The sequence below is a fragment of the Electrona antarctica genome (genome assembly GCF_951216825.1).
Source record: "Electrona antarctica genome assembly, chromosome: 2".
Classification (NCBI taxonomy): Eukaryota; Metazoa; Chordata; class Actinopteri; order Myctophiformes; family Myctophidae; genus Electrona; species Electrona antarctica.
In genome coordinates this window covers 24,182,432-24,210,328 of record NC_136807.1, presented here as the reverse complement: position 1 = coordinate 24,210,328, position 27,897 = coordinate 24,182,432, and the positions used below count along the sequence as shown (strand labels likewise).

The following is a 27,897-nucleotide window of genomic DNA, read 5'->3' as shown; positions in this document are numbered from 1 at the left end:
TTATATTGGGGGTCGGGAGGGGGCGGGGCGGGGGTCCCGAGACACTGCCAAAGCATCTCCGGGGGTCCCCGGCCAAAAACATTGAGAACCCCTGCTCTACCCCAAACCCTAAACTTAACCATAACCGCAAGCACGGAGCAGCGCATGTTCGCCAACCTTAACACATTTTCGCCAACCTTAATCCGGTCGCCAACCTTAACCCATGTTCGCCAACCTTAATCCGATCGTTTTCCACATGTCGGTCCTATGGTATGTCGGATAAGCCCCAAACCCTTACCCTAACCCTAACCGCAAGCACGGCGCAACGCATGTCGGACCAACGCACTGCCGCGGAAGCGAGCAGCAGTCTTGTGTCTTAGCTGACACCCCACGGCACCGTGGCAGTTACCGGCAGTTTACCGGCACTGCCGAACGGACCGAGTCCCCCCCCCCGTGCAGCAGCTGCCGTCCCCGCTGCGGTTGTTAGCGACAGTTACCGGCAGTTTATCGGCACTGCCGAACGGACCAAGATGGAGTGGCAGTGGAGTGACATAATCCCCCGCAGCAGCTCCCCCGCCCTAGCCTGGCTAATAAGCCAGACCGAATCAGCAGTTGGCAAAAAAAAATTGCCTGCCGGCGGATTACGGTCTGGAGAGGCTCAATTGTACGCCCATTTCCTACACCAGAGAACTGGTGTGGCCAATCGGGACACGGTATGCAATATGGGTGGGCTTTGGTACAGTGACGTTCAATGCTTGAGACCTTTGACTGACAGTAGCTCTGACCAATTGCGTCAAAGAGAAAATGTTTGAACCTGCCCCCCAGGAAACAAGATCCATACACAGCATCTCCAGACTCAAATACCACACGACAGTGTGATTTGAGTCTGGCTTATTAGCCAGGCTTCCCCCACCCACCCCACCGCCCCGGCAGCGTCGCAGCTGATGCCGTTGCCGGAGAATGCACTCGCTCCTTCTGCCATTTGGTTCTATTTGTGCACTCTCAGAGGTTTGGATTGACGGATGGATGGATAGATTTACAGAGTCAAATAAATAGATACAGTCTGGTGTGCTGTCTACAGGGAGACTGGTACTGGGGAATAACTCAAAAATACAAAGAAAATGTTCTCAACTTACTTTTTTTCAGGTCAAGACAATTAACTGTCAATGAACTGCAGACAGACGACTTGGCCTGGTCTTGGCTTCCGTTTTGATATTTCACAGTGTACCCGGTTTGCTACGTTAACATTCCTAAACATCCATGATAAGCATATTTGACATCTTACACCCAGGGCTCTGAAGGGAAAAAGGAGGGGTCCAAGTTCAGAGTCTGAACTTGGACCTCCACTCTACACTAAATCTCTTGGATGAAGGAATTTTGAAATCAAAGCTTGTATTAATAGTGTTTGGTCTTTCAATGCTGTAGGTAGTAGGTTGATGCTTATTTGATGCCTGCTTGTAGATCTGCTATTTTCAAAAGATTTCTATACATTTGAAAACTTGAAATGGGGCATTCTGCATAATGAAACTTACTACTTTTTGTACTTTAAGTACATTTTGATACCAATACTTTTGTACTTTTACTCACGTCAATTTTGAATTCTGGACGTTTACTTTCTACATTGCAGATACTTTTACTTAGTATCTTAAACATTTGAGTACTTTTTACACCTACTATGGTTTGTGTGCTGGATATAGCTGTATATATGTGGATATGGAGCAGAGAACAACATACAGAGGTATTCCAGACAACAGATAAAAAGGTAGAACAAGGACGTTCACCCATCTCTTCTCTACGCCTCTTAACTGTCAACACCGTTGCCCGGCTCCTCTGGACTCGAGTGGTTCAGGGACTCCTGCAAGTAAACGATCAAAAAAGGTTTTGTGTGAAATGGGGGCAAGAACACTCAGAGAATGAAGCACTTGTATGACTGGCTGCAGTCGCATTTGAGCCAAGATTTAATGTACGAGGTCACGAAACATTCCATTTCAAAACATTCCATGTTATTTATCCAGTTCTCCTGTTGCCACGGTCTTTTCAGAGGGCATACGTTTGTATCAAGAGCAAGACCAACACTTAATGAACAGCTTCCACCTGGCTTCCATTCGACTGTTGAACAAGGCATGACCACTGCCTCTCACCAGACTGGCATTAAACCTTTTGTATTTTCTTCTTTTTTTATATACAGTATACATTTAGCAGGCATAGCCATAGATAAATATAATGCCTCATTGGCCGCTGCAGTTCATTGGAGCGACGTGTCTCCATTGAAGGCAAGAAGTCAAGCGGAGGCGCTGAAGGCACGCTGCGTCGCTGCCCAAATTACACTCGTGCGACTCCTCCATGTCTCTTGCTGTCACTCAACTGACTACTGGTCAATCACAGCACGTATATTCCGGGACTTCCATTACACCACATGCTTTGCAAGGAATCTTAGGAAAATTGTGCCTTAAATTTTGACACGTGCCTCAGAGCCGGAAGAGGCGTCTACCTTTATATGTCTATAGGCATAGCAGCCTAGGTGCCCAGACGGCTACGCCAGCCGAGGGAAGCTGTAGATCTGCTATTTTCATTACTTCTTAATTGTCTCCACCAGGACGAACTGCCGCTCCTCCAGTAGGAGCGGCCTTCTCCACTCCCTCCATTGGCTCCCGGTCGCTGCCAGCACAGAATACAAAACTCTGATTCAAAGCAACCAAAGGTATGGCTCCCCCATATCTTGCAAGTATGATCGAACCCTACAAACCCTCCCGCACTTAGATCAGCCAACGCAGGGAAACTGGAAGTACCTTCACTAAAAACGCTGGGACAACGCTCCACACGTCCCAAACTCTTCTCCCTCCAAAACTATGGAATGCACTTCCCATTACAATCAGAATTGCAGCCTCACTCCCAATCTTCGTAGTCTGTAGTCTGAAAACCCACCTCTTCAGACTCCATCATGGCCCGTAGCACTTGCCCTAGCCCCTTAGATATCACTCTATGTAGACTTAGATAGCATTTTATACAGACTTATAGCATGTTACGTAGACAGCACTAGAATTGCATTTTATGTAGTCATAGCACTTTATAGTATATACTGTATGTATAGTACTAGAATTTCGCGGGCCTTCGGCCCGCTCATCCCAGAGTTGCGTTGCGATACAGAAGTCCACAGATACAGAAGTCCACAGTGACACGCGTTTTATGCAGCTGTTTTGTGTTGCAGCGCGTGCGCGCGCGCGCGCGTGCGTGTAGTGTTGTTGTTCGTATCCATAGATGCGCCTGGGTTCGTCCCGTTTTTTCCACGCCAGGTGTCGATGCAGTCGTTTGCGCAATTTGCGTGTTTGCATTATTTTAAGTGTGTAGGCATACCATATTCTGAATGAGCAAAAAGAGGACACATGCGCGCGTGCATGTGGATGTGCACATGCGCGTGCACGTCGTGCATGTGCATGTGTCGTGCGTGGGCGGTTATGTTAAAATCAGATGTGAAAATAATCTATAGCCTAACATTAAATTGATCAAATATGCTCTATATTAGTTATGTATTTATTGAAAGCAGTGGCTGGCAAAGGTGTGATCCAGGGACCCTCATGGTTCCTTGAGGGGGTTCCAAATGGACCCATTATAGGTGTGTAACTCTGAGAGTGTACAAATGGAACCAAGTGGACCCTACAGGTGTGTAACTCTGAGAGTGTACAAATGGAACCAAATGGACTGTTTTATAACTTTTAACTCTGATACTGTACAAATGGAATCAAATGGGAGTCTTATGGGTCCATTTGGTTTTACTGTCAGAGTTATGGGGGTCCTTGAAATTAAAAGGGTTGAGAACCTGTATGCAATGGCTTATGTCTTGTAAAAAGAGAGACCAGCCTATTCTCCAAACCATCATATGTTATGCTTTGCTAGGTTGTACAAAATAATATTGGGTCAGTGTAATTTGCAGGAGTCACCGCGCGCACAGCTGCCTTGTCTGTGTTGACATGACATGGGCTTGCAGGACAGAACTTTTATTTGTGACAGCCACATAGTTCCTTTGCAGACAATACAATCTGCTTGTCATTGGTCAGTCACAAAGCTAAGAAAACAATGTGAGAGAAAAGGTAAGGACTGGAAAGCTCTGTCTGTGTCTATCTGTCTTCCTACGTGAAGACGTGTGGGCTCTGTCTCTCTCTCGCTCTCTTCTCTCTCCTCCCTCTCTGTGGTGTGTGTGTGTGTGGGGGGGGGGGGGGGGATTAGTTGCGCTGCCTTCGACAGTGCTATACTTCTCCAGCAGCGGTGCAGAACCGAGAGAGTGACACATTGTTGTGGATGTAAACGGCGCAACTTGTAGCTGTGAAGAAGTTCGGATTGTGTAGTCGCAGCGGTGCTACAAAGTGAATGTTACAACGCGCACGGTGATATTGTAAGTCGCAAATGCGAGTACGTAGTCGCACTGTCGAGCCCTGTGTAGTGTAGTGCCATTGTCGCGGCATCGCGAGGCGAGGCAAACCCCCCCCCCCCCCCGCGCACGCACGCACACACACACTGTACGTAGCTGTTTGTTGTTGCAGCGCGCGCGTGTGCGTGTAGTGTTGTTGTTGGTATCCATATATGCGCCTGGGTTTGTCCCGCTTGTAGCACGCCAGGTGTCGACGCGGTCGTGTTAGCATTATGGTAACTGTCCAAGTTAGAATCAGAGTGTGCGCTGTGTAGGTCTTCTTCTTCTACTTGGTTTTGGTATGTGTGTGTGGGTCACGTGGTTGGCTTTGAGCAAATGGGAGAGGGAATGTAGTGTTGCCAGGTCCGCGTATTGTAAGCGAGTGGTAGTGTGTGTAAGTAGCGTGTTGAATGGCATTTTTTCTGTGCTTGTTTTCATAGACGTGGCAACAAATTAGGCGGGGGTGTCGGTGCTTGTGGCGTGTTTGTGTTGATTATTGATATTGATATTGTGTGCGAGTCTGGACGGGAGGCGGCTTTAGTGGCAGTGCAATGACAATTTTTAGGCGGGTGTTGTTGAGTGTGGGCGTGCGGCGCGACATGAGGAGATAGCGGCCGAACGACACGGAGGGTAAGTCTGTGACGTGTTAGTGTGTTGTTGCAGTGTGTGTTGCTCCTGCTTCGGCTTCGGCACCCAGCGTGTCAGTGACGTAGTAGCTGGTGACTTTGGGTCCCTTCCTTGGGCACACCTTTTGGGCACACCTTTTCAAATGTATAATAGATAGTATGTATAGTTTATATTAATAGTTTCATTATATAGATATTCCAATGTTACGTTCTTAGTTTACGCATGTTTTATAATAAATACTTTTTATGTATGTGATGTATTGCCATGCTTTTTGTTATTGCTTAATGTAAATCGCTCTGGATTAAGAGCATCTGCTAAATGCTTAAATTGTAAATTGTGGACAGCTAATCTCTGGCACCGTTGGCTTGATCGCAGCCAGACTCTGCACACACACACTCCCTGGATGCCAGAGCTGAACCTCTGCCCCAAATTATCCAATTTGGCCTGTTATAGCGCCACCAAGAGGCCACTTTTTGCAAAACGCATTTCTTCACAGTACACCTACAGATTTTGTCCAAACATCACGCAAATTGGTACACAGTCTCTCTATTAGCCATTAAATGATACGGCTCTTTCAGATATTTCATACTCCATCCTGATTGGGTAAGATTGGCTGCTCCGTTTTGAACAAAACGCTGCACATCATGAAAATTTTCCGTGAAAATTTGCACGCCCAGTCCCACTAGGCAGAGGAAGAAATGCCACTTGAAAACTTTCATCTCACGTGTTTTTACCTATAACTGCACCAATCTGTGTAAAACCTTGTATGCACACTCCCTAGAGGCTAAGGAAAAACCTTTTCACATCTGACACAAGGCTGACATATGTAAAACACATACATTTTTATATTACTCCTTCAGATTTTATCCAAATCTCACGCAATTCGGTACACATGATCTCTACAGTCATGTGATCAAGATGGGTTTGTTTGAGACCTCATATTCCACCCTGATTGGCTAAGATTGGCTTCCAAAGTTTTCAGGAGTGGCCTGTTTTGTACAAAATGCCGCATATCATCAATGCAGTGTCTGATTGCGCCGGTGAAACTGTGCATGCATATTCCCACTAGGCTGAGGAAGAAATGCCACTTGATATTTTTTTAATCAGCCTCATGGTGGCACTATAAAAGGCAGAGTCGCGTCTTTACATATAACTGCACCAATCTGCGTAAAACTTTGTATACACACTCCCTCCAGGCCAAGGAAAAACGCCTGCCCTGCGTTTTTCAATTCTGCCTTTTCGAGTGCCACCAGGAGGCAAATATCAATCCTGGTGGAGACCTGTGCCCCGAGGGGCACTAATTCTAGTTATTGTTATTTTTCTCATTCATGGAATGAGTTTGTTTAATGTTTAAAACTATTTTAATTTATTTTATTAAAAAACCGCTTCAATGACTGGCCACGTGTGTCTCTTTGTATGTCTCCATCTGTATGTACGGACAGCTGCAATACCTTTGGGTGACCTTCACGCGTGCACGCACATGCGCACACGCACACGCACACACACACACACACACACACACACACACACACACACACACACACACACACACACACACACACACACACACACACACACACACACACACACACACACACACACACACACCCCCCCCACTGTTTGGGAAGCAGTGTATTAGCCAGTACTGACCTGGCTGTTGGACTCGGGGCCTTCAGGCAGCTCCATGCTGGGAAGAGACGGAGCCTGCGGCGGCCAGCGGGACTTGGGCGGGTTCCCCGCGCTGTAGAGACGGGGCCTCTTCACCAGCTGGTCCTGACTGGACAGAGGAGTGAAGCTGTTCCGTCTGAGGAACAGTGTCTGGGAGCCTTCTGCTGACACTCTACCCTGCTGCAGTGGAGGGGCAGAAGTCACAGAGCAGAGGTGACATTTTTACTCTGGTTCACTCAAGGGGTGTAGGGGACAACACAGAGGTGACATTTTGTTACCCTGGTTCACTGGAGGGGTGTAGGGGACAACACAGAGGTGACATTTTGTTACCCTGGTTCACTGGAGGGGTGTAGGGGACAACACAGAGGTGACATTTTGTTACCCTGGTTCACTGGAGGGGTGTAGAGGACAACACAGAGGTGACATTTTGTTACCCTGGTTCACTGGAGGGGTGTAGGGGACAACACAGAGGTGACATTTTGTTACCCTGGTTCACTGGAGGGGTGTAGGGGACAACACAGAGGTGACATTTTGTTACCCTGGTTCACTGGAGGGGTATAGGGGACAACACACAGGTGACATTTTGTTACCCTGGTTCACTGGAGGGGTGTAGAGGACAACACAGGTGACATTTTGTTACCCTGGTTCATTGGAGGGGTGTAGGGGACAACACAGAGGTGACATTTTGTTACCCTGGTTCACTGGAGGGGTGTAGGGGACAACACAGAGGTGACATTTTGTTACCCTGGTTCACTGGAGGGGTATAGGGGACAACACAGAGGTGACATTTTGTTACCCTGGTTCACTGGAGGGGTGTAGAGGACAACACAGAGGTGACATTTTGTTACCCTGCTGCAGTGGACCGATGGTGGAACAAAACAGAGCTGACTTGTAGGGGTGCATCAGTTAATAGAACTAATCGATTTGACTATATATATTTATTTATTTTTACAATAAAAAGGTCAGTGCAGTACAGTAGATGAGTCATATTATGGTATCCAAAATAGTCTCATGTGCAGGAAGGACAAAAGGGAAGTAATCTGAATGATCCAATATAATTATGCTGAGAACATGTGGCTAGCCTGTGTGTGTGTGCGTGGGCACGTGCGTGTGTGTGTGTGTGTGTGTGTGTGTGAGCATGTGTGAGTGTGCGTGGGTGGCAAATTGGCAATGCTACTGGAAAGCAATTAATTGTTATGGTTGATGTACGCAGACATGACACTCTTACCCAGCCCACTGTGTATACGCTCACTGCCTGGGGAATCTGTTCAACCCATTAAGACCTGAGGCCCATTCTACAAATGTCTTCTAAATACAGTTTTCTGAAAAACTTGTGTTGCTATATCAGTGCTTCTCAAAACCATTTCATGCCAAGGACCCCCAAAATTATACGTATTTGGCCGCAGACCTCCATCACAAACTATTTTGTTCCAGGGACCTCCACAAGCAAAGTATTGGAGGCTGACTTATATAAAACTCATTTTTGAATATTACTCCTTCAGATTTTATCAAAATGTCCCGCAAATCGGTACACATGATCTCTATAGTCATATTAGTCATGTGATCAAGACTTCCCTTTTGTCCTTCCTGCACGTGAGACTATATTTTGGATACCATAATACGACTCCTCTACATACTGTATTGACCTTTTTATTGTGTGTGTGTATGTATGTATGTATGTATGTATGTATGTATGTATGTATGTATGTATGTATGTATGTATCTAATTAATTAGAAGCTTTGTAATTAATTAATCTTGATTAATCACATTTTAATCGCATATCAATATTCAACCCGAGAACAGTGAGAAACCTTTTTTTCAAATGTTTTTTGGTATCACTAATTTTCAACATTTTACTATGTCATTAATATACCTTAGAGCTGTTGTGTGGAAATAATAAAAAAAAATCTGTAACATTATGAAGTACATCTCAGTGAAAGCTGTACTTCATAATGTTACTGTTTTTTGTCAGACCTCCAGTTCTAGGCAACACAAAATGGGGTGACTTTTTATTATTTCCAGTGCACACAACTCCATAGAAAAATGTTGAAAATGAGTGGTATTCCCCTTTAAGCAATACAACTTTTTTCCAACGGATAAAGAAGTGGAGCAAGTGCCTTTACATGGCGGGGCATGAGAAAAACAAATAAAAACAACTTTATTAGGGGGGAAACACTTAGACAAAGGAATAAAATCAAAAACTGGGGAGTGCATTTCACATGGGGCAGACGATTGTCTGACCACGGACTTCCACGCTTATTGCTGCTTCAGTATGTTTCGCATCGAGGACAGCTTGACAGCTTCGTGCTGTGGTGAAATCACCACGACTCCGCGAGCCTCTACTCTGTGAGACATGTTAAGCTGAAGCAGCTAGCATTGGAAGCGTTGGTCATATGGCGTATGGATCCTTTCCCTCTGACATTGCACACAACCATGCTGCTATCCACGCGTCCATCCGATAGCTTTTAAATCTAAATGTCCCATCCACGGAGCAAAAGCGATATAAGCGGCTTCTTCATTCGATTCGCGCCCAGTGAGAAAAGTTCCGCGGTGAAAAAGGTGCAATGACGCAAAGTCCGATTGCGGTGAAACTGTGCCCGCATATTTCCACTAGGCTGAGAAATGCCACTTGACATTTTCAAAATCAGCCTCGTGTAACCACTACACAACAGAAGTTACAGTGTGTTTTTATGTGACATTTATTTTTAATTATTTGTTTTAATTATTAACGTGTTATATAAACGGGTAGTAACTGAAATATAAATCATGTAATAATAATCTAATAATACAAAGAAAGTCCTCATATAATCTACAGAAGATGTTATAAAAGTGCACAGAGTACGCAGGGCCAAGAGGTACTGGGCTCAACTCTTACAAAGGAAGTTGTGTTCCACAAGAATGTGTGCTGAGGAATGGACGGAGCTTGGCTGCCCTGCCAATGATCATAGATCACGAGATATGGATGAGCCAGCTTCCAAGAGGAACAACTCATTTTTGATGTGCTAAAGTTAAGACCTGATGATTCACAAAGAGGTGTAATCTTCTCTTTTTTGTGTTGTTTTTATTTGTTATTAAAATGTGCTAATAAACTACACTAAAAGTTGTGTCCCGCACTGACAAATAAGCAGATCTATGAGCATGTACATCTGTTTATTTTATTTATTTTTTATTGTGTAAAAAGTGTAAATCAAGTGTAAGAGTATGCAGGCACAAACTCACTAGTGGTCGGTCTCTGTGCGTGTTGACTGCCTCCACTTTCAGATCAAACATGTCCACTTTACAGCCTGGCAGAGACAGGGGACAGACAGGGGGGAAATAGTCACAGTCCAGGTAAGGAGGGAGGTAGGCGGACAGACAGACAGGCAGACAGAAAGGCCAGGCAGTAAAAACAACTATAAAGCGACTAATGAGGTGTTTCTATTTCCTTCAGGTTGGTGATGTCTTACCATAAGCCACAGGGGTGAGCTTCAGAACCGTGTGCAAGGGGCACTTCAAGTAGGGCAGGTCATCTGTAGCGACACAAATGTGACTCAGTTATGCCAACAGTGGTCAGAAGTTCCACATGACATCACTGTTGGGCAGAAACCTTGTATCTCCATAGTTCAACTTTTTATGTTGCATGTGTACTTTATCATACAAGATTGCCAATGAATAATAATAAGTACATTGGACCCATTGGAACACAGGTCATTTTTTCCACCGCCAATTTCCTAGTAAGTAACAGTTGTGGACATACAGTACAAGGTTTCTACTCGTCGGTGACAATAACCAGATTTATTTATTGTCGTATATATTTGGTGTTTGACCTTTTAAATAGAAATTACACTTCTCCTTTTCCTCCCCAACATTAAGGGCACACAGTGTGTGCCATCAGAGGTGTGCCGTCAGCTGTGTAGGCGAACCCTGCAGACTGTGGTTTTAGCTTTTAAAATACTCCAAAAACACACAACCCACTTCCTATGTCCTTACTTGACAAAAAAGAAAATCTCAGGACAGCACTCTAACCAATACTGAGACTATTTTGAGAATACCCTATTTTCCAGTTTGTACAGCAAATTAATGTTGTTTGTGTCTGTTTCATCTGACAAAATATGTTATGTCGTGGTGGAAAATGACTGAATGCTCATATTGTTTTTCTTGCTGTGCTAAATGTGTAAACTAACAGTGTTGTGCAGTGTTGTGTTTTTTAGTTTTATCTTGTGTACATTCTGTTCTACTGAGGCTATGTGTGCCAAGGTCAACATTCAAACAGTAAGTAAACAATAAGACGACGGTATTAGGATGTGGTGGTGAAATCATATGTTAAGAGTCTAGACAAGATAACTGCAATCCATCTAATAAACATAATCGATGTACAGAGAGACACTGAGATACTACCGATGTGTTAAACGTGTTCTTTGACGCAAACATTAAACCATACCACGAGTGATGTGTCTATTCAATTTACTGCCTCTAGCAGACGCTCTTATCCACAGTAAGCCTTGTAAGCATGAACTCTAGACAATACACAACAAAGTATGGCGCGGGCAATGTAGTGGCTCAAATAAACTAGGATACACCAGGTAAGCAACAAACCTATAATATGTCTATGGAACCTGCTATCTAAATAACATTCTGTACATTTGTGGTTGAAAAAAAGAAAAAGAAACAAAACATGCAAATAAATTATCTGACCCGTATAGTAAACTAGCCTCACAAAGGGATACATCTTCATCTCACCATTGTTCGTGACAAATATCAGTACTAATTGCGACCGTAGGTCAAAGATTACTATGAAAACCTGCAGAACCCGCCCGTCCGTCAGTCAGGTCACGCCTCCATATGGTTGTCAGCCCATCACGCCTCGTGACACATCACACCACCAAATATGGTCGACGCTCCATATATGAAGATCACGACACTGACCTCATTAAACCCTGGATAGCCATACATGGAGAAGACTGGATCATCACCTAGATCTGCATATATGGAGCCGACCAGCAACTCTACATCTGACCTCAAACCCTTAGATCTCCATAAATGGAGCGGACCTGTTTTGACATACCCTTCCTCACCCGTCCTTCCTCTTTGATGTCTCCCTTTTGACTGATACCTGTCCATTCAAACTCTAGACGGGCCTGCCCCAAAGTTATTAGTGCAGCCACGCCCGGCAGCAACAGGATCGAAAATTAAGGCCTGGCCCTACCTGGGCCCTCATCAAACCCTATACACTCAAGACACTGCCCCCGCTGCCACCATTAGATCTCCATATATGGAGCCGACCTGTTCTGACATTACATATGTTGATCTGACCTCATCAAACCCTGTACAGAATTACCTCGCCCTTTGGGCGAGGTAATTCTGTACCTAAGTGGTCGCTTCTCACCCTCATGGCATCTTACTGGTTTTATTAGTAATATCATATTAGACAATCGGCTAGTTTTTATATGATTTGAAAGTGAAAAGTGGGTAACGTCTCTGTGTCACAATTTTTTTGGACGCACAAGATTTTCACCAAACAGCGATAATGATATTCAACATGCATACATCAAAGACATGCTATGTGTCCATGGGTTTGTAGATCTAACCTGCGCTCTTGTCCAGGAAGTAGGCCAGCAGGCAGCGCATGACGGCCTGGTGACAGATGACCAGAACGTTGCCCTGTCTCTCCAGCTCCATGATGACCGGCTCCAGCCTCTGCACCAGGTCCTGGTAGGACTACACAGACAAGAGCATATACTCAGCATGGAGTGGGCTACATAAGGGGTTCCCAAAGTTGGGGTCGCGGGACACCGACGGTGGGGTTGCAAAACCTTTTTTTTACTCATTCAACAGAATGAGTGAAATACAATGCAAAAATGATTACAAATATATTTAATCAATAAAGTGTTACAAAACCCCTACATAGACCTTTTTTCTCTGACCTCAATTGCACCCAAACACCTGAACTTTGAACAGTCAGTAGATTTTCTGTGGTCTGGGGTTTTCTGAATAATGAGCCTCAAAAAGTGGTCCACTGGCAAACTGTGGACTGTGATGTCATCAGAATCAAGATCTGGATCTATCCATTTAAGAAAATGCATTTCAAACAATGAAAAGTATTAACACATTGATTGCCAGGTATACCATCTTGACAGAAAGTAGCTCGTCAATGTCTCCTACCTCTCCTCCTGGGTAGCGGTAGTGGTATTTGAACAGTCCTCTTACCTCTCCTCCTGGGTAGCGGTAGTGGTATTTGAACAGTCCTCTTACCTCTCCTCCTGGGTAGCAGTAGTGGTATTTGAACAGTCCTCTTACCTCTCCTCCTGGGTAGCAGTAGTGGTATTTGAACAGTCCTCTTACTCTCCTCCTGGGTAGCGGTAGTGGTATTTGAACAGTCCTCTTACTCTCCTCCTGGGTAGCGGTAGTGGTATTTGAACCGTCCTCTTACCTCTCCTCCTGGCCTGGGTAGCAGTAGTGCTATTTGAATAGTCCTACCTCTATTCCTGGGTAGTGGTATTTGAATAGTCCTCCTACCTCTCCTCCTGGGTAGCGGTAGTGGTATTTGTCCTGGTCCCTCAAAGCAAACTCCTCTGGGTATTTCTCCTCAATCATGTGGTAGGTCATCTCCTCACACACACCCTGGAACACACATCAACAGGACTCTGTTTATTTATATAGCACCTTTCATACATAAAATGCAACCCAAAGTGCTTCACATAAAACAAACAACAAGCAGCGGAATACCAGAAAACAAAAAGCACGTCACTCAGTACAAGAAAAAAGTATACAAATGAACAAATAAAATAGCAATACAAAAAATACAAATGGTAAGAAAATTTGTAACAGAACATTGAATGTGAAGTTGTGAACACAAGATCAATTTAAATGCCAAGTTGAAAAGATACGTTTCCAACTCGCTCTTAAAAACAGCAAGGGAGGTCGCCCTTTTAAGGTGCAGCAGTAGTACCCTAAATATAGTCTGAACGTTGTATTTGGAGTGTCTTGAGATTTTGACAGCAAATGACCATTTGAGAAGCAGTGGCACTTACCGCATCGATCTCATTGAGGATCTTCCACTGCTCATAAGGAACTCCCAGCTCCTCTGCGGTCTGGATGGTTCGTCTCAGCTGACTGGTCCACACCTTCAGGTCCGACAGGCGGTGCTCTTCCACAAACTCCTTCAATGCCGTCGCAAACTGACAGCGATAATGATAATGCATTTATTTATACAGCACTTTTCCAAACAAGGTTACAAAGTTCTTTACATAATTGAGCAGCAAATAACAATACAGGTTAAAACAACATACATAAAATCAATGGGTAAAAAAAAGAGAATAAAAGACTGATAACACAAAAGGTGAAAGAGGCAAAACCACTAAGAAAAGGCCTTAACATAAAGATAGGTTTTAGGCTCCACGGACAGGGCAAGACAAGACACAAATTGACCAATGACAAAGCTTCTACGAAAATATTTGAATGCAGATTGCGGGCCCTAGATAGAGACTACATTTTTTGGGAGCGTTTTACCCATTGCTGGCTATCTGAATACCAAAAAACACAAGAAGTCATTAAAATGTTGACATATTATTGCTTATAGCAGCTTTAAGTTTAGTCATGGGTTTGGTGTGGTTAAGGTTGGGCTAAGGATGTGGGGTGAACATTCATCTTTGCTTGTACTGTAACTGTGATGGATTCACTGAGGGACCAAAAACAAGAGGGAAAGACACAACAATGGCTGTGTTAATGTTTGGCTGTTAGGTTCTTAGCTTAAGTATGATTCATGATGACTATTTTTGATGTATTATCATGTTTTTGTTCTTGCTTATTGTAAATCGCTCTGGATTATGAACGTCTGCCAAATGCCAAAAACTCACGATCTAAATAATAAATTACATTATATAGAAATGGCATAGACTGGCCTTCTCGCCGATACCAGCATTTCAGACAGTATCCGCAGCTTTTCCGATACTGGTATTGGTCGGAACAACTCTACAAAAAAGTTTAGGCATAAGGGCTAAGGCCCTGAGTTTTGTCTGACTAGGGCCCTGGATGTTGTCCGTCTCACCTGCTTGCCTCTGTCGGACAGCTGCGCGTCTCCTCCGATGCGTCCCTCTACGTTGTGGTGGGACTCCCCGTGGCGACACAGGTAGATGGAGTGAGAGTGCACGTGGATGTTCATCAGGTAGTACACGATCTTACTCTGGATGTAGTCCTGCACCCGGTTCACCAGGAACCTGCGGCCCACGTTAATCACCTGGATGAAGGACAGCTGCCTGCAGGGAGGGGGAGAGAGAGAGAGAGGCAGTCTGGCATATCAGTGGTTCTCAACCATTTCAGGGTGCACACAACCCACAAAATAATCTGATTTGAACTCATTTCACAATTAGGGGATATAGCCCCCACTCGAGTGGGACAGAGATGGATTCTCTGGGATGTTTCAGAGTGACAGACATTCACAGGTTCAGATGTAATGGCTGGAGTCTGGAGGGGGTGTTACAGAAAATTACAGTCATCCAAAAATAACTACTTTCAACCACATTCTTACTGTCTTAACACTCTGTGTTTTCTGTTTATTTTTGGAGTATATCCCTAAATCATTATGTCATTCCATTATGCTAAGGCTACTGTTTTTGGTTGTTTTGTTTTTTTGTTGTTTTTGTTCACCTAAATGGTGGTTTTGATACTAGGCGCTCATAGTCCATCACCTAAACAGTGGTTTAGGAGGGCCCCGCCTCCCCCCGGGCCGAGCCTGGGTGAACGCGGTGACGATGGTTAGTAAAAATCACACCCGTGTGAAGTGAGGGGCGCTCTTGTCGTCGTACATCATCCAATACAAAATGTATATACTTCTTCATGAATTAATTTGTCAACTTATGTTATTATGATTTTAACCATGATACAATGTTTAAAAAAACTCATTTTTCACCATGATCATGTAAGATGACTTTGATGATGAATTTATGTGATATATACCTGTATATACACACACACACACACACACCGGTATATATACCACATGTGACGTAAATTCTCCATGCATTGTCAATGGCATTTAATGTTTGTGTTGCCACAAAAAGCTAATTGAGTTTCTCATCACCGCAGCTCATTCACGTCATGTTGTAGTTCATCACCTAAAACTGGAGTATGCGTGGACCTTTACAGGTCTGTAACTGTGTCCAAATGGAACCAAAGAGACCCGCGATTGTACACTCAGAGTTACATAAACAAATAGGATTTTTCAGTGTAGATTGGGGCCCTGAAGATGGAAAAATTATATCAAATGGGGTTCCGTGGCCTAATCCATATCAAACTGGGGGTCCTTGAAACCTAAAGTATGATTTGCAACAGGGGCCTGTGTCCTAATCAAAGTGAATTTGGGAGGTCTGTGAACTAGAAATTACTGAAGACCCTGGTCCTGGACAACTACCTGCATTGAGTTGACTACAAGTAGTTCATTATTACAAAAAACAGGAAGTCTGCTTTAGAGTCGTTTCCATTTTCTTCCCAAAATTAATTTAGGGCATATCAGTTATACAGATCAGATCACTTTAAATAAAACACATGAGTTTGAAAGGAAACTCCACCACACAGAAAAAAGTTAAACATTCTAGTACAAATAAACTTCTGTCTCCCCCTACCGGACAAAGCCTGGATGCCAATGCTGGCCAAAATCTACAATCTGTTTAACACATGTTAAGACCAATAACCAGAATTTACTTTAGCCTTACGTAACTCTGGCTTTGAAAATTAAATCTGTGAAAGAGCTGTGAAAGAGCCTTTAAAGAGCCTTTAAAACGTTACTACGTTTTGCCAACATATTACAATTTGTAAAAATGATTAATGAATTCTTTATTTAATTTATTTAAAGTGTTTTGCGAGATCACAGTGACCTTTGACAAACTGCTTCAAATCCATTCGTCGTCGAGTCCAAGTGGACGTTTTTGCCGAATGTTAAGAGATCCTGAGATAATCGTTCAAAATGATGGAGTGGCCGTAAAACGATTATACTGTATGTATGCATGTACAGTATGTATGCATACAGTACGTATGTATGGACAGACAGACATAATGTCCGCAAACATAATGTGACAGCTGTCCGCAGGCGGAGTTAATGTTTAATAACTTCTAAGAATGAGTGTCTTACTTGTCGTGTTCATCGGGATCTAAGGGTTGATATGTCACTTTGTAGCATTCTATTCTCTTCAGGAAGTCTTCCATGACACTCTCTCGGTCTCTCTCTGGGTAGTCTGGACTGGACACCTTCACATCCTGACCGGTGGAAAAACATGTATACGTACATTTATCATGTCGTATACTAAGATACTGTCAGATACAAGTCATAACTAAACGACATGCTGATTAGATTATTTAACGATGCTGTAAAAATAACGGCTAAGCGATTGTTGTAGAGTAAATGTAATATTATGATTTACCAATATATTTGTAGCAATTACTTCAGGGTCATCACATATCGACTCAACAAAAAACACCTGCAAAAGAAGGAAACCGTCTTTTTTAATACAATTACAAACACAATTCGAATTTGATGAAGTTATGCAGACGATACTATTGGAGATGTGTAAAAGCTCATGCTACACAGTAACAGTTAGTCATATTATGATATAAGTGGTTATAAAAAACACTCCATTCCGACCTTGTATTCATGTTCCTGTGCAAAATGACGGATCATTTCTCTCCGTTCCCTGGTTGTGTTTGTTGCATCGAAAACCTGACAGAAGAACATGAAACATTCTAGTCAGGATTTTTTTGTTAAACATTTTACAAAATAGCAGATCGACAAGCTCACAACACACCAGAAGTGAGCTCGTAGATCAACATCTTTTGCCATTTGTCACACGACATATAGGGCTTCGTGTGAACAGTGGTGAACCAACATATAGGGCTTCGTGTGAACAGTGGTGAACCAACATATAGGGCTTCGTGTGAACAGTGGTGAACCGACATATGGCTTCAGTGGTGAATAGTGCACAATGATGGTGAACTCACAGCGATCTGCCCCCCCTCTTCATTCAGGTAAGATTTGACGTCCTGTAGCGCCACCAGGGCACACTGTCTGTAATTATAACAACAATGGCATGAAATCTATGAAACACATGGAATGTTAGGAAAGGGCCCCATCTTGTGATAGAGCAGAGGTACTACAGACTATATTCTACAGAATTGTATAATAGAAGCTTAATTGATGTTACGACGGAGGTTTGGTTGCTGTCCGCCATGTAACTTCTAGTTCTTCTGCTGTCGCAGCCACTGCAATGAATTGTGGGGCATAATAGCAGTGTAGTGTCCACTGTTGCATACTGAAATATTTCTGGAATTTAGTAAGCACCCCAAATACTAAAAAGTCTCACGTTCTAATTTTGGCATACTAATATTATGTATGCTAGTATGGCATTTCAGACACACAGCTGTCAATGGCATCAAGAATGTTTTTTGGAGATATGTATTGGCACCATTCATTCTAATTTGCACCAGCATGACAAAAAAAACAATCACATTGTTCCTGAATAATCTCTCATTGTGAGTCTTTGTCACCACAATACTATCTGAAACTCAGAATCAAACAGAATCAGAACTTGTCACATCACATTACAAGTAAGGTGGGTGCAATTCTTGGTTGTGCAGGCTCATCATTGCAGTTAAAAAAAGATAGAGAAGATCATATAGTGCATAATACTGTGTATGACTGATCTGCATGATACAATGTGAGTGCATAATAAAAATAAATTAAATAGGTCATGAATGTATGTGTATAAATATAAATTCAGTTCAGTCTGTGCAGTATCATCAGACTTAGCTCTTGTTCTGCAGTCTAATTGCTGACAAGTAAAAACTCTGTATAGAACACCTGCAGTAGGCAGTGAGGTATAGACACATTCTCACCTTGAGTTTCCTTTTTCATATCTTCTGATCTTTGTGTAGATTTTAACTCGGCATACATTGTATTTGTATTTTGTACATAAAAATGTGTGCATAGAAATAGTGCAAATGAATGCACTCAGATCAGCTAAGACGAGGAATGTTATGTGTCTGAATGTTCCATAAAGCACCCTGGACAACACATCCCACTCTTCTCCCACCCGGCTTCCAAACTGTGGAACAAACTCCCCAACTGCAGACTCACTTTAATGCTGTAATCTGCAGACGCAACTCTTCAAACTCCAGCTCAGCCCGTAGCACCTGACATAGTTATGACCATGCAAACATAACGTGGTTTGACCATAATGTTGAAAATGTATTTTAGACTGCATGTTATTTAGATAGATTGCCACTGCTAGGTTCATTGTTTACCTGGTGTCCTATAGTTTTGATGTACAGACAAATTTGATAGTATATTGTTTAGACACTCGTGTGACAGCATTACGTTTTTAACTTTTTTTTCTAGTGATTTCATTGGTATGGCCACTGTCTCCCCTCGAGGCTCCACTACACGCATCCACCTAACACCTTCTATACCACGCAGCGGGCATACCAATGTCTTAAAAATTGATTAGCTTCGTTTACACAACATTTCAATCCCACTCACAGTTACGCTACATTTGGCTTATAATTAATTGAATTTTTATAGAGCTTTTCCAAGTGCTCAAAGTGCTTTACAATGATTAATGAATCATTGTAAAGCATTGGAAGGTGAAGCGGTGAACAGTCGACGCCAACGTCCTCACTTCCCACATTCACACACCAATGGTGGGAAGCTCGCACCCACCGGCTCATTGGAGGCAATCTAGGGTTCAGTGTCTTGCCCAAGGACACTTCGACATGATGTAGACACTGGTACAGGCCGGGATCCGAACCGCCAACCCGTGGCTCATTGGATGACCCGCTCTACCTCCTGAGCCACAGCCGCCCCGCTTAGAGGCAGAAAACGAAATCTAATAGGCTATAAAAATCGGAATGCGTGTCCGGGAGGATAATATTCCCAGAAACCTGGCCGTGGATATCAATGTCGTTAAATAGAATACCTGCAGTTCAGTCGCTTTTACTTTGGAAAAAAATAAATCACTGGTAACGACAGAGTAAAACAATGACACGTTTATGCCTGCTGTCTGTAGGCATCACTCTCCATGTGCCCAGAAAAGGAAAAGTCATGGAAGGGGAAACTTCTGAGCGCTTCCTCAATTATCAAATTATCAAAGATAATTGACATCTCAACATCGTCCAGGCTGACTGCTCCAACTGCTAAATGCCTAAATTGTATGTAAACTGTACAAAATGAGGCCCCGGGTCCGCAGGAAAAGGACTCTGAGTTGTGTCAAAGACCCAGAGACAGCAGAGGACTCACTTTCTAATCTGCATGGCCTCTTGGTTGTCATGTCTGAAGAAGTCGTAGGACTTGTAGGACTGCACCATTTCTCTCCTGTAAACCCCCAGGTTAAACACTGCAAGAGAACAGAGCGAGAGCGGCCCACTGAGTCAGTGGAAAGAGAACAGAGCGAGAGCGGCCCACTGAGTCAGTGGAAAGAGTAAGACCTACTGGACTCTAGTGGTTCCCAAACTTTTTAGCCTGTGACCCAAAAGAGAAATTAGATGTTTGCCCGGGACCCAAATTAGTGAAAATAGCAGATCTACAAGCTTACAACGCGTTGTAGATCGGCTATTTTTACTACTTCTTCAACATTCGTTTTTTTATGGAATGTCATAGACTTTTCTTTGGATTTTTGAATTATGTTTTTAAGTCATGATTTCTTTCGTTGTTTTTTTTTGGGGGGGGGGATTTTCTTTGAAATAATATTAAAAATAAAATGTAGGAAACCCAAAGGGACCCATAACAATGTGCCTGCGACCCACAAATGGGTCCTGACTCCTGACCCAGTGTTTGGGAACCACTGCTCTAACCGTATGCATTTGACAATGAAAAGACCTACTGTGATGAACAATAATGAGGAAGCCATGACAGAGGAAGCCAAACCGGTCCCTCTGCATTACCTACCTGTAAAGCAACCTTTGTGGTTGAACTTGACACTCACAGATACTCTTCTACTTGCACTAATACTGTATCTATGTTATGGACAGTATACTGTATACAAGTTGATGCTCATAGGGGTTGTCACAATTATTAAATATTAGTCTAATATAATCGCAATTCTTTGAGATTGTCGCATTATTATAGCATGTCATGTAGACAGCACAATAACAGTACAGCATAGTATAATATATATGTATAGCTTATATGTATAGTGTCATTATATATAGATATGTTCTAGTTACGTTCTTAGCTTACGCATGTTTCTTGATAAATGCTGTTTATATATGTGATGTATTCCCATGCTTTTTGTTCTTGCTTAATGTAAATCGCTCTGGATTAAGAGCGTCTGCTAAATGCCTAAATTGTAAATTATTTCGTCATAATCATAATCATTAATTGTGTAAGCTTGTAGATTTTTACCTTTTGTATAAAATGTATACAAATGCCAGGAATTTATTTTTCAGTTATTTGCCATATCTGCCCTGTGCACTTTTTATTCATATTAAATGTTCGAATTTCCAATGCAATAACACAATTCAATCGTTAATCACAATTATTTGTGTGACAATTAATTGTAATCGTGACAGCCCTAGATGCTCATGCACCTTATTTCTAAACCTCATGTACATAATGTATGGAAGGAGATGCTACGTGTATATACTGTACAGTATGTAGATTCTTTATTTTTTCCTTCCCATTGTGTCTACACTGAGGGTATTGTCTCTGTACTGTGTGTGTGTGTGTGTGTGTGTGTGTGTGTGTGTGTGTGTGTGTGTGTGTGTGTGTGTGTGTGTGTGTACCTTTGGTAGGAACTCCTATCCAGTTGAGGTAGCGTGTGAGTTTCTTGGACATGTAGGTCTTCCCTCTGGCCGGCAGGCCGATCATCACGATGACTGTAGGAGAGTTGGTCATGTAGGAGGCCCAGGCTGGACACAGACACAGACACAGACACAGACACAGACACAGACAGACAGACACACACACACACACACACACAATGAATGCCATTTTCGCATTAGCCTTTTTATATAGTAAGCTAAGCTTAAAGCCGAAAAATAGCCAATCTACAGTACAAGCTCACAACACGTTGGTTGTAGACCCCCGTTGCGGTGGTTACAAGGATTGTGATGCTCATGTACAGACAGACATACAGAGATGTTGTGCATGCATTTATAGATAGATTGTGATGCTCATGCTACATTAACTACTTCTGCTGGGGACCCCCTGGAAACCCCCCGCCAAAGACCCTGGGGGGTGCCCGGACCCCACTTTGAGAACGACTGATGCAGCAGCGGGATAAGTAGACTAAGTTTAAATAATAAATATGTACTTGAACACTTAAAAGTAAGTGAGACCAAAAGCACAGTAAAGTAAAGTTAATTACAGTAGAGCAGTGATTGTCAGTGTAAATAACTTTTGTCAACATTGTTAATTCATAGAACCTTAAGTTTGTCATATAACGGTACGAGGAATGTTTGAGAGAATATCTTAGTTTTAGTTTTGACTAAGTATAGACGGTTAGGGTTAAAGTGGCTAAACTGAAGTGACACTGATGAATTCCAAATATAAGTATTCTGAGGCACCCAGGGCTTAAAGCTAAAAAAAATCCCAAGACTGAAAAAGAGTTTTTGCAAATCTGCACTGATCTCATTAAATGACCCCTATGAAATCCTCAGGACTGAAATCAGTCCCCAGGACTGAGAACTTTAATGGCACCCAGGGTGCCATGGCGTCCACTTTGAGAAACCCTACAGTACAGTACAGTACAGTACAGTACAGTACAGTACACCAAGGTACAGTATAAACATGTGTCCTCACATGCAAGAGGAGAGGACATTCCATTCCATGCGTCATGTGAACACAAACACACAGAAATTTAAAGGGATGCCAGCCCCTGTCTCAACAAATATGTCTTTTCATGGTTAATGCACAGCACAGTTCAAAATGAGTTCACATGAAAGCACTCAATTAAAAGGTTGTTTTTATTGTGTTCGGTACAGGGCCGCAGGCAGCAGCATTTGGGCCAGAGACTTCTTGTGAATTAGGACATTATGCTGAAGAAGGCTCCGGACAAAAACACATCTGTGAAGCAAATAACATGATAAAACTTTAAGTGAGCTTTTTATTGTTTTATGTGAAAACATGCGCACACGCACGCACACACACACAGTAAACTGACTTCATGTTAGAGGCTTGTCTGCCGTGTTGTTTTAATGTGCTACTGTCTTGTCTCTTGCAAAATAGGATTTTAATCTCAGCCAGGCTTTCCTAGTTAAAGTTATATAAGAAATGAGAAGAAAACATAAAGGAGGCACAAAGAAAAGATGTGGTTAAAGTCCAGCAAGCTGGTTAATATTTTGACATTTTCATCACATCATCCTCCTCAAATCCTCAACAGCCTGTTAATCTTTCTCCAGGAGTTGGTGCCTAGCATAAATTACTAGAATAAATATAAAATAATAAACAAGAGACTGTGATATACAGTAATTTTAGAACAGTTATATGGTGTTGAGAAGGTGGTGTAAGTGATCCTTTTATTTAGTTTTTTTCTTTCTTTTTCACAAAATTGCGTAATCATTGCGTTTTTCTCTCCTACCAATTATAATATATGCACGCTGAATGCTAATGACCACAACGTACCCCCACCCACCCCCCAACCATAACGGTCCGCGGACATTTTATGAACTGTCAGCCCGTACGTGGTAATAGAAAGTTTGGGAACCCCTGGCCTAATTCAAAACCCTTCTCTTTGCATACAAAGCACTAAACGGACTGGCCCCCTCCTACAGCTCTGACCTCCTATCATATCCCTCCCTCATTAGGACCCTCAGGTTAGCAGACAGACGACTCCTAGAAGTTCCAGCGACAAAGAAGAGGCTCAGGGGCGACCGAGCTTTTGCTGTCGCAGCTCCTACACAATGGAACAGCATTCCTCTTACTATCAGATCTGCCCCCTCCGTTGAGAGTTTTAAGTCTAGGCTCAAAACATTTTTACTGTATATTCACAAGCTTTCCAGTCCCCCTGATGCTCTTGCACTTTTATACATATATAGGATATGTTTGCCCTGCTGCTTTTAAACTGCTCTTAAACATCTTTATTGTCTACTACACCTTAACTACGCATTGTTTTTATTGCTTTCATTTTACATGGGTGTATTGTATTGCACTGTATTGTATTGTTTTCTCTGTCCTGTGAAGCACTTTGGTACGATGAGAGTCGTTTTTAAATGTGCTATACAAATACAATTGATTTGATTTGATAGTTCATCCAATCTGGACAATACAGAAAACCTGTACATATAAAAAGGAAAATGCCAAGAGGCAATAAGCCCAAACTAAGGGCTTCTACCTACAGTATGTATAACACAAAATAAAAAAAATAGAACATGATTTGTTCTACTAATGTAAATCAGACAATATAGCATGATGAAAATGAGTACTCCTCTTCCTTCACCGTTTAGGCTAAACTAAATGATCATGGAACGGTACGGTGAATATAGTAAACAGGATGTTGACGCAGTGAAACTGGTACACGCGGTCCTACAGTAGGTGTGAGTATTTTGCAACGGGACTCAGTCAACCAGAATCAAGCGACAGAACTATCCGTTTTAGGAAAGTGGAATTGTGCAGTGTCCACAGAAGCCGTCCCTGAGCTATACTAACAGACCCATCACGACAAATACATACTGCAGTACTGAACAAGCCTTGGCCTGACTCACATTCCACACTACATACATACATTACATACATATCCAGGGCCAAAATATGGATCTCTACAGCAGCATTTAAATGAAGGTGCAAGCCGTTTGTACTATATCGTTGTTGTCGTCAGGTAAAAAAATATTATCCCACTATTTTAACTGTGTTTTATTTTTGATAAATAAATGCCCTACGTGATCATACTACAGTGTCACACAAAAGCAAGTTTTGAGCTTGTGGATCTGCTACCGACATGAGGTTTTCCATCTCACTCGGTCTTAGAAGAGAATTATGTTAAAAAGTTATGTTTAATGTCAAAATCTTATATTATCTTATGGGGGTCTCTCCTTGGTCAAGTCAATGTGGGGGTCCTTGGCATGTTTTAGAACCACTGGTACAGTATAGGATAATAACTAATCCAATTCACATACAGTAGATTAAAGATTATTCAGAGAGTAACTGTTGGGTTAATGTTAAACCTAGATTATATTATACGAGATTAGCCTTTAAAAAGAGTCAAAGACACCCATGATGTCTGCTATGGGGACAGAAGACACGCCTCGTTGTGTCATGTGGCATCAAAGGTGACATTTCCACATGCTGATGATCATAATCTTTTTGTTTAACCTTCAAAACCAACAGGAGGGTACAGAATACTTGCAATAAAAAGGAGAGAGAGAGAGAGATATTAAAACTGCTGCAGTGTTTGAATGCTTGCATACAGTGCCAATAAAGGGATTGTGATTCTGAAAACAATATCAAAGAAATTAATCAGAATCTTTGAACAGCCAATGTGTTATGATGCAGTCTGGAGGTTCAATAAGTAACAAAGACATTATCCCAGATGATGTGTTAACATTTCACCTTGAACGGAGCGAGCGAGCGAGCGCACGCGCGCACACACACACACACACACACACACACACACACACACACACACACACACACACACACACACACACACACACACACACACACACACACACACACACACACACACACACACACACACACACACACACACACACACACACACACACACACACACACACACACACACACACACACACACACACACACACACACACCCCCTTGAGGGGGTTCCAGGTGGTCTTCAGCTACATTTTTGGCAATTCGAAAATACCGGTAGCCGACCTGCAAACTCACGACACTCGTGTGCTTGTAGGTCAGCTGTTTTATGAATAATGAAGACAAATCTTGAGCAAATCTTCTCTTATGGGGGTCCCAACTCCCAGTCACAAAATCTTTTCAAATGGGGTCTGGGGACCAAATAGAGAGAGTGGCAAAACATTAAGCAGCATGGGGTGTTGGAGTTTGGAAGCGCTCGTTGGAAATCACTCAACCGTCCTGCGTACCACCTTTCTAAATGTCACATAATGCAGGAGGCAGCAAAATGTTGTGTTATTGAAAACAAGCACTTCCAAACTCTGACACTTAGAAAAATAATCAAATTCAGGGCATTTCTTGACAGAAAGAAGCTCATAAGGTTTCTGTGGTGGATTTTTATGAAACAAAAACTTTGCAGATAGAGGATAATTCAAGCTTTTCGTACAGCTGCAATGTTGGTGAGTTTAACATTGTTTAATACAATCAGACAGGCCTTTTCTGTTTGGAGGAATGGGCTGTCAAGGCCAGAAAGTAGTTTTTTGCCACTCAGTGGGCGTTCCCGCATAACTTCCAGGTACGATGATGTCACACGCATACCTATACGAACAACAGACTTACAGCATTTCTTCTCGTTGGTCCGGGGTTCGGTTCTCTTGCCTTCGGAGCCGTTCTCAAGGAGGCCGCCGGTGCTTCTGGGCTGCTGCTGCTGGCTGGCAGCCATGATGGAACCACTGGTCACCTCCTCTCCTGTGGCTGTGACACACACACTGCTGCAGAGGAACCAGGAGAAGGTCAGTTAGGTCAGAAACTCTCTCTCTCTGAGAGTTATGTTCTACTTGCCCCAAAAGTAAATAATCCATTATACGATAGGTAAAAATGTCTTATTTTAGGTGTAGCAACAGTGAAAACAGCACATTATAGGTAAACAGTGTTGGCCACGTGGTTGCATCCCCTCTCAAGCAAACACCTGTTCATCTGGATTAACCACCTAAGCCTGTTGTTTGTCGTTGTACAATGGTGGTGTAGGAACTAGAGAAAATACTAGCACATGCACATCTACAAGCTCCCATACGACAGCAACATAATGCAGGCTGCAGGACATCTCCATAACCGGTTGTGTAAAATGTGATGTGTAATGTCGAACATCATATTACATAATATTTGTAATGCAATAACATAACGTGTCATTTTTGGTTGCTACAATACACAGTAACTTCCTCAGTGTTAAAGGCATAGTACAGTAGCCTACTGCATGTACTGTAACTTTAACCTGTGTTAAAAAACAATAAATATATTTTTAAGTTGACAATCATTTTCCTCTATAGCAGCAGTTATCATCCAGCCATGAGTAGTGTGGTGTTGGTAATACCTGCAGAAACACACTATTTATGTTTTCACTGGTTGATTTGATAGACAGGGAGGGATGTTTTGGTACAACCAAAACAAAACAGTGAAAACACCAAAACTGTGGACAACACCATAAAGTACTAGCTTGTTTACAATAGGGTCCACCATTTTCAATTCATCAGAAACATCAGGACAAAGTGTTTCTGCAGGTAAACACCACCACACTGCTCCAGTGGCTATACAGTAGACGGAAATGATGGTAAGAAATGTATTTATTGTTTTGGGCAACGTTTTTTTTAACATATTTTTTATAGTAATCATTGCTATGGAGTGTGTGTTCATTACTATAAGGATCTCACTCTCCAGCTAACAGATGCATTTTCATGTCGGAATAGCAGCTCATCACATCCAAGTTCGGTTGTTTATCCTGTATCCTGTCTGTGTGAGTTCACTCTCCTCCTGATTTGGATCAAATTGCGTACATCCTTGTTTACTAAAGAGCTTGGAGAGATCGCTAATCGCTAATAAACCCCATAGCTGTTACTGAACAAACCCTGTAGAACGATTATTGTAACGCAAGAACCTCACATCCCAGAGACAGCCCACAGCCCTACACCATTGGTTTTCAACCCCTAAAATAGCAGATCTACAAGCTCACAAGGCATCACAACATAGCCAGATAACTGCTATTTTCGGCAAGCACAACTAAACCACTATGCATTATGTGCATAATGTTAATGTATGGCTCTTTTTATAAATTAGCATAGAATCCGATATCCTTGTTTTAGCCATTTTAATCTATAAACCACTAATGTTATGATAGAAAATAGAACACATATGGACTACATGCAAGCAAGGTGGCAGGCTGAGCAGAGATGTAAGGAAATGCTTGACAGCAAGGATAATGCGACAGCAAAAACAACACAAATAAAACGTTTAACTCACCAGTTTAAGGTGGTGGAATAATGTGTTCTGTGTGGACACACTCAAGGAGACTAGTGTCACTTTGCACGTCTGCTGGAGTTCCTATTTGTCACAAACCATCATCATCTTCTTCGTCATCACCACCAAAAAAAAACATTCTAGACATTAGCTGCG

At 42.5% G+C, this 27,897-nt stretch overlaps 1 protein-coding gene across 3 annotated transcripts; it reads right to left on the bottom strand.

Annotated features, from left to right (window-relative positions):
- LOC306913494 (6-phosphofructo-2-kinase/fructose-2,6-bisphosphatase 2-like) lies at window positions 1–27,856 on the bottom strand. Of its 3 annotated transcripts, XR_013788547.1 has the most exons (17): window positions 27,745–27,856; window positions 26,071–26,222; window positions 21,426–21,551; window positions 19,942–20,038; window positions 17,649–17,715; window positions 17,296–17,370; window positions 17,075–17,131; window positions 16,786–16,910; window positions 14,707–14,914; window positions 13,691–13,837; window positions 13,176–13,280; window positions 12,248–12,377; window positions 10,127–10,189; window positions 9,900–9,964; window positions 6,662–6,859; window positions 1,650–1,834; window positions 1–1,595 (listed from the first exon to the last, which is right to left on the bottom strand). XR_013788547.1 is itself a non-coding variant. In XM_079490184.1 (16 exons), exons 2-16 carry the CDS (start codon window positions 26,171–26,173, stop codon window positions 1,781–1,783), a joined length of 1,620 nt encoding a protein of 539 aa, XP_079346310.1. In that variant the 5' UTR covers window positions 26,174–26,222; window positions 27,745–27,856; the 3' UTR covers window positions 1–1,780. The 3 variants fall into 3 exon arrangements, 2 of the variants coding, with proteins under 2 accessions (XP_079346310.1, XP_079346311.1); XM_079490184.1 differs by having other exon boundaries at window positions 1–1,834; XM_079490185.1 differs by lacking the exons at window positions 19,942–20,038; window positions 27,745–27,856 and having other exon boundaries at window positions 1–1,834; window positions 26,071–26,203.
- Window positions 27,857–27,897: the final 41 nt, after the last annotated feature.